This window comes from Marmota monax, unplaced genomic scaffold, assembly GCF_021218885.2.
Source record: "Marmota monax isolate L192 unplaced genomic scaffold, Marmota_monax_Labrador192_F-V1.1 WCK01_AAM20220418_F8-fsc00078, whole genome shotgun sequence".
In the NCBI taxonomy this organism is placed as follows: domain Eukaryota; kingdom Metazoa; phylum Chordata; class Mammalia; order Rodentia; family Sciuridae; genus Marmota; species Marmota monax.
Genome location: NW_026694865.1, coordinates 4,354,983 through 4,368,870, shown reverse-complemented (window position 1 = coordinate 4,368,870; position 13,888 = coordinate 4,354,983). Strand labels below are relative to the sequence as shown.

General features: G+C 38.3%; 1 protein-coding gene across 5 annotated transcripts in view; it reads right to left on the bottom strand.

Moving 5' to 3' along the window:
- Aagab (alpha and gamma adaptin binding protein) overlaps positions 1-13,550 on the bottom strand; it is a 49,045-nt gene extending 35,495 nt beyond the window's left edge. For 3 of the 5 annotated variants that reach the window (XM_046426662.2, XM_058573305.1, XM_058573303.1), the window contains exon 1: positions 13,431-13,550. In XM_046426662.2, the coding sequence (XP_046282618.1) occupies positions 13,431-13,503 (73 nt within the window). In that variant the 5' untranslated portion in view covers positions 13,504-13,550. The other 2 variants (XM_058573306.1, XM_058573304.1) reach the window with 2 other exon arrangements.
- Positions 13,551-13,888: the final 338 nt, after the last annotated feature.

Sequence of the window (13,888 nt, the reverse complement as noted above, 5' to 3'; positions counted from 1 at the left end):
ACTGAGACAATGTGGATGAATCTGAAGATCACTGTTTGAAATAAGTTAGGCAAAAAAAGACAAGCACGGCATGAACTCATTCACATGTGCAATCTAAAAAGATTGATCTCATAGAAGAGGAGAGTACAATGATGGATACCAGAAGTTGGGGTGGTGGGGAGGGAAGGGGTGCTTGGGAGATGTTGGTTAAAGGGTATATAATTACAGTTAGGTAGGATGAATGTTTAGAAGAAAAAAAAGCCCAGAATAGGTAAACAGAGACAGAAGATAGAACAATTTGCCTGAGACTAGAGCTAGGAAAGAGAAGATGGAGGGTGGTGGAGAATGATTACTAATTGTCATGGAATTTCTTTCTGGGGAGATGAAATGTTCTAAAATGACCACAGTGGAGGCTGTACAGCTCTGTGAGCACACTAAGAAGCACTGCATGGTACACTTTAAATGGGTGAACTGCACAGCTTGTGAATTATATCAATAAAGCATTTTAAAATAAAAAAATAAAGTCTTAAAAAGAAACAGAAGAAAAAAATAAAGCAGCAGTGCTTTCTCCTTTCTTTAAACCCAGATGGAAATAGAGCCAATAAATTGGGAAAATGAACTCCACATTTTAGTAGCTGGGTGGGTTTTGTTTTATTCTCTGTACTGCCTAAAATAAGTTGATAGCTCAATTCACTTATCAGATTTTTTTTTCGTTTTTAACATTTTATGTCTAATCAGATACTTTGAGTGAAGCTGCATATGGACTTTATTATCACATCTGTGTGCCATATTAGAACCAGGGAGAGAGGAGTGAAGACTGACTCATTCTAATTCCCATTATCAATATCTTAATGTAGAGTTTAATTGTAAAAATGTAAATGTAAATGTCTACATTAAGTATCATTTTCCTCCCTTGTCTTTTTTATTTAGCTTCAAATGCTTAACAAATTTATTCTTTCCCAAATTAAAACAAAATCACCAAATGCTTGTGCACATGGCTGTTTTGAGATCAGCTAGTATAACTCACTCATTTCCCAGATGAGAAAACTGAGGGTCAGAAAAAAGAAACCACTTGCCTAAAAGGAGCAGAGCCTAAAACCAGTGTCAGGTCATCAGCGCTCTTTCCTACTGCACCACCTGGTTACAATACTCAACATATGAGCTGGATCACTCTCAAACGTCTGTCACACCGAAAACTAACCCTTGGACCTAGAGTATCCTCTGTCCTTTTAGGGCCACTAAAAACAATATCCCAAATGGAGGTACCATTACAAATGAACCCTCAGGACAATTAACCCATAAGAAAACTGTTTATAGCATTCAGTTATTTATGTCAAAGGAGTCCCAATTATTTTCAAGGTTTGCTGTGCTTTCTATGGTTTGTTGTTACCATACTGACTTCCTAGAGAAACGTGCTATGATCTCCCTTCCTTGCCCTTGATTGTACTGAATTTTGATTTGTCCTTCCTACCACATACAAATCAACTAAAAAAACGGCTTCACTCTCCTGGTGGAGGTCAGCCTGTCTCATTCCCACTGTTGGCAGCCACCTGGTGGAGCTGTAATACATAATTTGTTAAGAGACAAACACTAGGTGATTAATTGCCAGGTCTCTTATTACACACTTGGTTTCACAGCTTAAAGTAGTTAATTTGCAGTGCTTTTATGTAACAAGTTACATTTCCACCCAGTTCTAGTAGCAAGTGTAGATCTTTCCCCCAGTTCTAAATGCAAATATAAACCTCTTTCCCTGTTTGAGAAACTGTTCTTCTACAGTCATCAATTATCCAGGATCTCCTATCTTCCTGCTTCCTTGGTGAATTTATTTCCCCTATGATGCCACAGAATAAGTTATTGAAAAGAAACAAACACAGGATTTGAAGGGAGCTGTATGCCAAGGCAACATTTCAGTTTAGTAACCCAACACTTCCTTCTTCCTCTTGCCCAACTTTGTCCTGTTCCCGTTTAGCCTCATACTCCTTTCAAGAGAGTGCCAATTTGGTAAGCAAATCAAAGAAAAGAGGCAGCTAAGCTTTTGATTGTTCATATTCAATAAGAGGTTTTTATCATGAATAAGGAAGCAGACTTAAGGTAAATTCTCCAAACCACCACAAATATCCACTTTCCTGTGCATGCATAAACGAACACACACACACACACCCCTCTTATTTTACCCCTCCTCTGTCCTTGCAGCACTTCAGCCAAAAATGACAAGGGAATTTTAAACTAAGTATATTGATACTGTGTTTGGATTTTTCACATCTCCTTTAGCAATAAAATAATTAAGAACACTTTTAATCCCAACAGAATTAATGTACACTTAACTAATCAAGAGCTTTGTAAAGAGAAGCTGTCCAGCGGTTAATCATATTTCCTATGTTATGAGGGAAGACAGCTTCCACCGTAAATCAATATGATCTTTCCAGAAAAACAGCACTCTTCTGAGAATACAAAGTTAGTTTCATTCTTTTTCAAACTGAAATTGCTTTTACTGCCAAGGATCATAACACCCCACTCCCTTTACAAGTGTCTTTCATGGGATCTACTCTCCTGAAGACACAAAGTTGCTCTGCCTCCCCTCTGTGAAGACAGCACTAATCAGAAGGGGAAAGGGCCACACAAAACAGCAGCCCAGACCCAGGGTTAGACAGACCTGCATGGGAATGTTGGCCCTTGGCAAGTCCTATGTCCCATCCCTCTAAGAGAGACAAAAACACTCCTCAAACAGTTGTGATTAAGTGAAAACGTGTATGAAAGGACAGGTGCTGAGCACAGAGAAGGGCCTCAGTAAGGTCCATTCCTTCTCCCCTTTGTTTGTTGATGCGTGACATACTCCTGACTCCAGGGTAGGTGAGGACCTCGCTGAAGAGGGTTAGTAGAAAACACTATAACCAAGAAAAACCCTTCCTTCAAGTTGCTCCGGCTTCTCTCTTCCAGCCCCAATCACCCCCTAAAATATGCCTTCGCCAGTTTTTCTTTTCCATTGTCAGGGCTTAAAATGAGAAAGGACTGTCATAGCAGGACAGGTGTAGATGCTGCTTTGCGGAATGCTTTGCAGCAGTTATTGTAACCAACAGATGACTCCCACAGACTAAGAGCAGACCACCGTGCTGCAATGTAAAGGCCCTGGAAGACTGCGTGGCATTTAAAGGTTAAAACTGCAATGTTAGAATTGGGACTTTACACAGACAAATGCCAGGAAATTCCTATCTGGGAGTCCCTGGGTAACCATAGCCCAGCTTCTGGGGGCAAGTACACACAGTGTTTGTTTCAGTCTTTGGGAGAGGTCAATAGCTGGAGCAGCACTGATTTGCTGGGGGAAGTATAACTAGATTGAGGTAAAGCAGCACACACTGACTAAGCAAGAGTACAGAGATTCTGCTTTGCTTACAACACTTCATTACCTCTCTCTGACACACCCCTTCTCTCTGGTTACATTTCCACAGGCTCTTGGGCTTTTTATAACACAGTGTATTACAGTGGAAAAGTTTCAAAAGTTGAAGCAGAGGAAATCCAACCCAGTCCTTTTTCTTTTTTTATATTGATTTTATTTTCTTAAATACGACAGCGGAATTCATTACAATTCTTATTATACATATACAGCACAATTTTTCATATCTTTGTATATAAAGTATGTTCATACCAATTCATGTCTTTATACATGTACTTTTTTGCATTACAATTCTTATTTTTTATATATATATATATATATATATATATATATATATATACCACGATTTTTCATATCTCTGTTTATATATAAAATAGTTTGACACCCAATTCGTGTCTTCATACATATACTTTGGATAATAACGTCCATCACATTCCACCATTCTTGCTAATCCCCTGCCTCCTCCCTTACCCTCCCTCCCCTCTTCCCTATCTAGAATTCAGTCCTTTTTCTTTTCTTCAAGTTTACTTTCTCCCAATAGTCATCTGGGATTGGTCCTCAGCTTCATTTTAAAATAACTATGTGTGTAAGCATGTATATGATCTCCGCTTGCCTTTTGGAGGATCTCAAAACCCAAGGAGAAATACGTAAACAAGAATGTGAAGACACTCATAGGAGGGAGAGAGAACACCATGTAATGTTTTATGAGGGTCAAGCAGAAACTATCAGCCTCTAAGTTTTATGGGTTGTCCGCAAAGATCACTTTCAACTCCAATGGCACATGCCCTGGACAATTCTGACCCAATTTGGGGAAGGAGAGGAAACTTCTTTGAATTCTATTATTATTACCTATTCAAAATTGTAGTTCTACATACATATCTAAAGCTGTGATTCTCTGTGAGTATATGATTTTGCCTCCCAAAAAGCCACAAGCCAGCATTTGAGTTTTGGGGTTTTATTTATTTATTTTTTTAATTGTCACAAGTAGGGAGATGCTACTCACATCTAACTGAGGCCAAGAAACTGCTCAACATTCTACAATGACCAAGACAGCCCCACAACTGACCCCAAATGTCAACAGTGTGGAAGCTGAGAAACACTGATCTAAAGGAGAAACCTTGTGGAGTTCTGGAATGCAAAGTTAGTTTTAGTCTTTCTCATAGAACCAGAACTAGTTATTACAGCTGGCACCATAACTACTTGAACTGATAAAATCTATTTCTGATATAATCTATCTCATGCCTTTTTTGATTATTAGCCATAAAAATTATTTGGCAATTAATCTTAGGTACTTTGAAAATAATCTATGAATGTTAGTTTTCTGGAAAAATGACTGTATAACACCTAAACAGGACAATTGTGACATGAAATATTTTTATATTCAAATGGTAATTTCTCATAAACAAATCAACATCACAATAAAATCTTACAAGAAATCTCAACATCTACTCGGAATGACAATTTCTGCAGCAGACACTAATTTACTCTGAAAGAAAAGCATGTCCAAGATGAATTTTCCAAAACAGAGTAAGTTTCATGAAGAATATTTACACTGTAGCCCCTGTACTCAAAGTCTGAAAACACATTTGGTCCACTGGCAAATGTCAAAAAGATAACAAATCCAAAGTCCCAGCCTCCAAAAGCCTTCAAGAGGGGCAAAATCATTGCTGGGCAATACACAAAAGATCATGAAAAAAGAAAAAATGATAAGCCAGACTTTGTCAAAATTAAAGACTTGCATTTCAAAACCAAAATAAGAAACTGAGAAAAAGTGAAAATTATAAATCCATATAAATTATACAAAGATATAAAGAACTCTCAAAATAATAAGATAAAAAAAATTAAAAATGGGCAAAAAAAATTGAATAGACCTTCCATCAAAAAAGAAATGAATGGACTACATGCACACAGAATAATTTTCAATATCATTAGTTATTAGGGAATGGCAAATCAAAACCACAATCAGATACTTCACACTTACTAGAAGAGCTACAATCAAAACGCAGACAATAACAAGTGTTACTGCAACCTTCAATACATTGCTGATGGAAATGTAAAATGGTACAGCCACTCTGAGAGACAGTTTGGCAGCTTCTTAAAATATTAAATATAAAACTTACCATATGACCCACCAATTCCACTTCTAGGCATCTACCCAAGAGAAATGAAAACATATGTCTACACATAAAGTTGTACAAGAATGTTCACAACAGCATTATTCATAATAGCCAGAAAGTAGAAACAGCCCAAATGTCCCTCAACTGTTGAATGGATAAACACAATGTGGTACAACATATCCATGAAATGGAATATGAAGTACATGCTATAATATGGATAAACCTCTAAAACATTATGCTAAAAGAAACTAGACACAAAAGACCACATATTATATGAGTCCATTTATATGAAATGTCCAGAAAAGGCAAAAAAAGTACTATAAAGAAAGAACATTAACGGTGCCCTAGAGCAGAGGGTGGGAATGAGGAGAGACTGCAAATAGGCACAGGTTTCCTTCTGGGGTGATACAAAGGTTCTAAAATCACATTGTAATAGTGGTGGCACAACTCTGTAAACACATTAAAACAGGATTTAATTATAATCTCCATGAGGCTACTAAAAAACCATGGAAGTCAAGAGAAAATGCTCTCGTTTTACCAATGATGTAGGTGACTGAGGTACCTATTTAGATTTCCAGAACAATGAACAGCACATGTAACAACACTCAGTAAATCACTGTGGAATGAAGCTGACTTACTTAAGTCAGATGGCTAAGAAGAGAACAGAACTCAGCCCGCAATCCACAGATACTCTTCTCCCCACAAAAATCCTGTATGATCTGACAGAATTCAGACAATTGGAAGCTCTGTTCCATCAGCATCACAGTGCTGCTTATCACCAAAAATCCACATATTTCTGTTCTAAGCACACAGGATTTTAATCCAAGCACAGTGTTGGGTTTAGATATAAGGTGTCCTAAAAAACTTGTGAGAAAATGCAAGAAAGTTTACAGGTGAAATGATGGGGCCATGAGAGCACTGACTCGATCAGTGCGTTCACCTACTTGAATGGATTAACTGGGTGATAACTGAAGGCAGGTGGGGTGTGGTTGGAGAAGGTGGGTCACTGGGGGTGTGCATGGTGAGGGAAGCTGGTTCTCTCTGCTTCCTGACTGACTGTCATGTCTTCATCTGCTTTCCTCCTCCACACCCTTCCACCAGGATGTGGTCTCACCTCCAGGACAGAGCAACAGAGGTAGCAATCTATATATACACTGGGAGCTGAGACAATGAGAGCCAAATAAACTTTTCCTTCTCTGAAATTGTTGTCAAGTCTTTTGGTCACAGCAGCAAAAAACTGACTAAAACACATGATCACACTCTTCTCTACCTCCATGCAGAACCAGCTATCAGGTCTGGAAAATTAAACTCTAAATATTTAAAGTTTTTACTGAACCTAAAACATTATAAAGGTTCTAAGAGTTTCACAACTGTCCTGGTCCGCCTTAACTTAACGTCACCCTTGCTTCCTGGACATGTAATTATTAAAGATGTATTTGTGGTACATGTATGCACTGGCTCCAACATGAATACCATACGTCATATCCAGGTTACCATTATTGCCAAATTTAAAACAATTTTCATAGTTTAACCTTACAAAACTGATTTTATTTCATTATTTATTGTCATTATTTATTGGGGAATTACATAGGGCAAAAGGCAGCAAGTTGTTTAAACCAAATGACCACTGCATACTTTCTAGATATTTTTCCTTTTGCCATAGGAAAAACAGTTAAATGGACCAGAAATAAAGTTTTGAGTCTAGATATGTTCAGAATCTTCCAGAATGATACAATACTCTATCATAAATAGTTTTGTACAACATGACTGATACATAATCAGTTCCACTGATATTTCTCCTCCTCCTCTCTACCCTCCCCCAATTTATTGGAAAGACAATACTTTATAATTATCTCATTCATCAAAAATATCTTTTTAAAATCAGTCTAAAACATAACACAAAAAGTCAAATTCTGTACTCCACAAGGAAGGAAACACACGGGATACCCATAGAGATGTGTTCCTTTATTATTTAACTTATCACATTGCATCTGTGAAATCCCCAACAACCATGAGAGGGTAAATGTAAATTCATAACAGTAAAATCTACTGCAATTTTTCCTATTCCTTACCTCTTCTTTGACTATATACAGTTTGGGATGCCAAAAACTTGATTTTCACATGTACAAAGGAGCTAGAACTAAATCTTGGCTCCCCGACTTTAATGTGAACAACTTTGGGAATCCACAAGCTTTAATTTCACACACATACATACAAAAACATGTACTGGAACATAACATGGAAATGTTTTTAAGTCCCTTTGGGTCTGGAGAGATAATGAACTTGTATTTAAGCTTCCCTCCTTAAGTTTATGTCTTAACATCCACCCCCTTTTTTAAATAAACATAAAAATCTTAAGCCTTAATGTTAATTGAAAATTTTTAAATATATGAAGTATAAGAGCTAAAAACAAATCAGTTCCTCCAACCTTATTACCAGTTGAACTCAGTGCTTTAGTGTGAACACCTACTGAATCATTCAGGGATGACAACTCTAGGTCCTCCTGGTAGACCTTGCTGGCCTTTCTTTCATCTACTTAATAAAGACTTGAACATTTACAACTGAATCGAAGGCAGATTCTTCCCACAACAAGATGAACAACTATGTTTAAGCAAAAACTGTTATTTATTCCCAGAATACACCACAAGGCTCCACTCAAAATACTTCCCATAAGCTGCTGGAAAAATGCAAATTAGAAGACTCAAACTCTTAACCCTATTCTGTTAGACAATGTTGGCTAAGCTGTACAACCTGTACTTTTTAAATAAAAATATTCTTCTGCAATAGGGATGTAACTCAGTGAGAGAGGGATTGCCTAGCATATATGTGGCTCTGGGTTCAATTCCCCAGCACCATAATACATAAATAAATATATACAATAAAGACTTTTCTCCTCAGTAAATTACTTCAAGAACTTTTTGTAAATTCAGGAGTCTGACAGACCTAGAAACAGACTCTCAGTCCTATAAAAGAAGGTATGTTTTCCAAAGAAGCAATGTTATAAATGATGGCTGGTTTTGTCTGTATAATTCTCTAAAACTTAATTTATCCATTATACAATTGAGCTTTCTGATTCTGCAGTTTTAGAAACCTGAGGACTAAAGGGTTGTTTCTATGGATAAATGTTTCTGAATTCCAAACTCAAAAAGTTAACTTTTCTAATATACAAGTATCTACCACAACTTAAAATGAGGCTTGTTTCTTAAAGTTTTCAAAAAATAAACACAAAAAAATTAAGAATGCCAGAGTCAAGTTAAGAAGCATTAAATAACCTAACATAAAAATACAAAACGAACACAATAATATAGAATTTCATATCTGGAATAATCCTTTATTTTTTAATGTTAATCTTATATAGGAATGATTAATAAATGACTCTACTTTGAGTTTACTTGAGAAAATAAAAATCCAGATACTCCTAAAGATTATCATGCAAGTATAATGCTCTTTTTAATGCATATTTAATATACTAAATACAGCTCTAATTTAATATAGATCTTCTGCAAAGTTGTGTTTTTTTTCTATCCAATCAGAATTAAGATTTCAACCATTCCAAGTGGTAATGAGGGGATATTTTAAAATATTCTTTTAGGGGTTAATCCTATCATTTCTTAAACCAAACCCACCACTTTAAATAGCTTTGACTACTAAGGATTTCATTCATACATTCACAAAACATTTCATTCACACATTCCGATTTATACAAATCCTAAATTTGAACATATACCCCAGAACTTACTACCTGAATACTATGGGCAAGTCACCTTATATTTCCAAGCCACAGCTTCTTCATATTGTAAAATGGAGATAATTAATGTGCCTTCACTATAATACAGGATCAATTAAATGATGTAAATACACTTCTGGAAAGAGTACTGGTAAACACACATAGATGTTTGTTATTATTATAAGATCTGCAAACACCTACATTTTGCTAAAAGAAAAATTTTTGCTCCAGATGTTCTTTCTGGATGTTTGTTCAGATGTAGAAAGCAAATAGCCTATAGTTGCCTATAGCTTATAGCAAATAGCCTATATTAAAACCAAACAAATCTCCAGGGACTCTCTAAAGTTCCTTCCATGGAAGAAGAGTAAGACGTTAAAACTTAGATACCTGTATTTTAACATTTTCAAAGATGGATTATACATTTCCACTACATTCCTCTTGAGGGCAAGAATAATATCTCAGTCATCATTTTAGCTGCAGTAACTGGAACAGAGATTAGCTCTGTGGGTTTTTTTTTTTTTGTCTGTCTTGTTTTGTTTTTCTTTGCTTTGTGGTATAGAAATTAAACCCAGGAATACTCTACCACTGAGCTACACACCCAGTTCTTTTTACTTTTTATTTTGAGACAGGGTCTCACTAAGTGACCACGTTTGCTTCCAACTTGCAATCCTTCTGCCTTAGACTCCTGAGCTGCTGGGATTACAGGTGTGCATCACCACATCTAACAGCTCTGTTTAATAACTATTTATCAGATTACACTTTTCCAGAAAAAAAAAGTAAAATGTGCATGAAATATATGTGAGATGGAAGGAGCTCTGGCCCTAGAATAGAGACACTTGATCTCAACTCTCTACATAAACTTGCACAAGCTCCCCAAGTGTCTTGAGTCTCCGTTTCCTTTTAAAGTCTACACTATAAGGTAATAAGTAAAGCCTCTTTTAGTTGATGTATGATATTGCACCACAATACTGCAAATAAGGCCTGTGAGTAACAAAAATGGAAAAATAAAAGTTTCTCCCAAAGTCCACGCAAGTACTTTATCCATAGTAGAAACCTACTGATTCTTACTTTAAGTATTTCTAACAAACTTGGTTATTTGGTTATGAAATATTCCCCACTGTTGGTTAAAATAGATCAGATGTTGAAAGGAAGAGAAATTGGAGAACCCTAAAAGTTTCCTCTTCTTGATGCACTACTTTCTCAAGTAATCTGCACACTAACTATTCTTACTTTGTCACTACATTAACCTTGATGAGGCCAGAAAGAAAAAGTCATCTAATTTAACATGAATTGGAGTTACCTGAGACATTTTACATTCAGAAATAAAATGGATTATTTCACAGAATTAATTTTACTAATTAATTTGTCACTACATTTACCTTACCTTATCCCCCGTCAAGACTAAAGACACCAAGATATGAGAGTAACTAGATATTTTCAAGATACCAGGAATAGTCAGCAGGCATTCCTGGATGCTTGCCCATGATGGGACTGCCCCTAGGCAGGAGGGATTACCCCAGGATAAGAACTGAAGCTGTTCTTTGAAGCAAGAGTAATCCATTGCCCCCTAAAGCAATGACATCCCAGCAGAATCAGACCCAAGATAATGATCAACCAGATGACATAGTCTGAACAAGTTTGCTTCACTATGCACACTTCTCACGCACTCCCCTTTTTGTTCCTTTCCCTTTACCAACCTGAAGCTCTTGTCAGTACCCCAATGACAGGGGTAGGATGCTAGTCCCCTTGCTTCCCAGTGTGGTTCTGACCACAATGAATAATAAATTCTTTTCTGGCTTCATCATCACTCAGGTCTCTGGACTCTCAAGGCAAAAAGTGGCAGAACCTGGTCAGCTGAGGACCCTGAAGCTTACCTAGGCTTCTGTAACAACTTCATGGAAGTAAAATGTTACTAACTGGGAACTACAAGTCATCAGATCCTTTAAGGCAAAGACCACTGGTTGCCAATTCTGATCTTTAAAGCATATGACAGCTCTATAGCCATCCTGAGACTGTCTTTGAAAGTACTTTTATCTGTCACTAATGGGAATCCAAACACATTTAAGTCTTTTGCAAAGTTAAATAAGCCAAGAGTCTTAAGAATCTTGAGCAAATACTTGTATATCCACTAGATGACTACATAATGGAAACTAATTTTTGATGGAATGTAAAAAATATCCCAGGATAGGGGCTGTGTATATAGCTCAGTAGTTCAGCACTCGCCTAGCCTGGCCAAAGCCCTGGGTTGGATCCTTGGCACTACAAATAAAAGAAAAAAATCAGGATAAAAATTATATATGAAATGTAATTACAATTATTATTTCTTTTAGAACTATGCATTGGAAAGAAGGGTTGAAAGAAGATTGAATCAAGTTCATTCTTTGTGTTTGGATAATGAACTTGGTTGACATTTTCTTTTCTCCATATTAAATTTTACTAAGTGAGTAAAATTTGTTTTACAATGAAACCATAAAAAAGGATAAGAGGGAAGAGAGGAACACTGCTTAGAGATAAGGAAATGGCATAATTAGAACAGTTAGTTACCATTTAGTAAGTGTTATAATTAAATTTTTAAACTAGCAAGGAACTTTCTAAGTGATCACAAATAATTAAATCAGAATATTTGTGCTGGAGGGCTATCTTGCCTAATTTTATCATCTGACAGATGTAGAGAAGAATTATAATTGTATGATGGATTACAGTTTACAAAGTGCTTTCAAACTGTGGAATCACCTGTCCTTCAAAACACCCGGTTCATAAGCCCTATTCTAGGAATCGGGAAACTGAGGGTTAGAGAGATAACATATACCTGGCACAGTGGTGCATGTCTGAAATCCCAGGGGCTTGGGAGGCCAAGGCAGGATGGTGAGTTCAAAGCCAGGCTCAGCAATGGCGAGGCACTAAGCTACTCAGTGATAAGCTGTCTCTAAATAGTGGGGTAGGGAAAGGGAGCATGGGAGGAACAGAGGAACTCTAGATAAGGCAGAGAGGTTGGAGGGGAAGGGAGGGAACATGGGGTTAGAAATGATGGTGGAATGTGATGGACATTATTATCTAAAGTAAATGAATGAAGACACGAATTGGTGTGAATATACGTTGTATACAACCAGAGATATGAAAAATTGTGCTCTGTATGTGTAATAAGAATTGTAATGCATTCCGCTGTCATATATAAATAAAAAATTTAATTAAATAAAAAATAAAATACAAAATAGGGCTAAGGATGTGGCTCAGTGGTAAAATGCCCTGAGTTCAATTCCCGGTACCCTCCTCCCCCCCAGAAAAAAAAAAGAGAGAGGGATAACATACCAATTCCTAAGATTTATGAAATGCTTACAATATATCAACCTCTGAGGTAAAGCACAGTCTTGTGAAAATTATTCTCATTTTACAGATAGGAAAACAAGGAGAGAGGTCAAGTGACTTACCCACAATTATATAGCTATGAGGCAGTTTTTTATTCAAAACCATACATATAAAATAGAAATTTTGAATTATGCAGATTCAACTTCACAGAGTCCTTTAGTGATAAGTTGGCCTGTGATCCAGTTCCGTAGTCTCACAACTACATTGGTCGTGTTTAAAAAGATTTCCTTAAAAGTTAGTTTGGGGAATGGGGGTGTAATCTCGGTGGTGCGCTCAGCATGGGCAAAGAGTGTGCATAATACAAACACAAAGTTACTTAGTTTGAGAGCCACGCCGAGGATCCAGAAGCAAAACAAGATGTATGGAACTCCATAACTAATGTTAGTGGAGAATCCACGCCTCAGAAGAAAGCAAGGCAGTTAATTGCTAAAAGTGGAGAGGGCAAAGCTAACAAGTCCTTATACGTCTAGTCAAGCATTCAGAGGAAACATCTCTGTACCTCAGCAGCAGAGAGAGCAACAAAAATTACAACAACAATTCTAGCATCTTAAACTCGTGCAACTCAGCACAATTTGCAGGACACCTTCAGGTTCATCTCAAAAGATGGGCTGGGCGGGCAGGGATTAGTCCCACTTTACACAAAAAGCCACAATGCAAGCAGTGTGGGTCGGGTGGCGGCAGGAAAGCTTAAGGGCAAAGGGCAGACACCTGGGGAGACGCGGCATCGCCCCGCGGGGGAGGAGCCCAGGGCCCATCGCGGCTACAAGGCCCAGAACGAGGCCGCGGTCCTGGGTGGTCGCCCCCGAGGCTAGGGGGCTTTGGAGGTCGGCCGAGGTGCCTCACTACTCACGTTGGACCAGCCGGTCTCCCGTGAAGGTGGAAGAGCAGCTCGTAACTAGCGCACAAGGGACGCCCGCAGCCATAGCTGCGCTAGCAAGCCGGTTCCGTCCGGGAGCCACTTCCGCCTTGGGCTGCACCACTGCCGCCGGCACGCGGGTGAGATGCACCGGAAAGAACGCGTTCTTCGAATGGAGCGGCCGCGGACTCCACCCTCAACCCCCTTCGGCTGCTGGCATGGGACTGGCCGGGCGGTGCGTAGTGTTGCCTTGGGAACGATCGCCCCGCCCCCACAGAAGGTTTCTGCAGCTGGAGGCCGTGCCTCCGCAGGGAGGTAGCCCTCCCCGGCCCTAACCATGGCTCAGGGGACTGAAAACTACGACCCCATCGGATCCATCTTAGTCCAGGTGGGAAACGGGCTTCCCTTAGTTCTGCCCAGCTACGACACTTCGGAGCGAGGCCCAGCAGCGC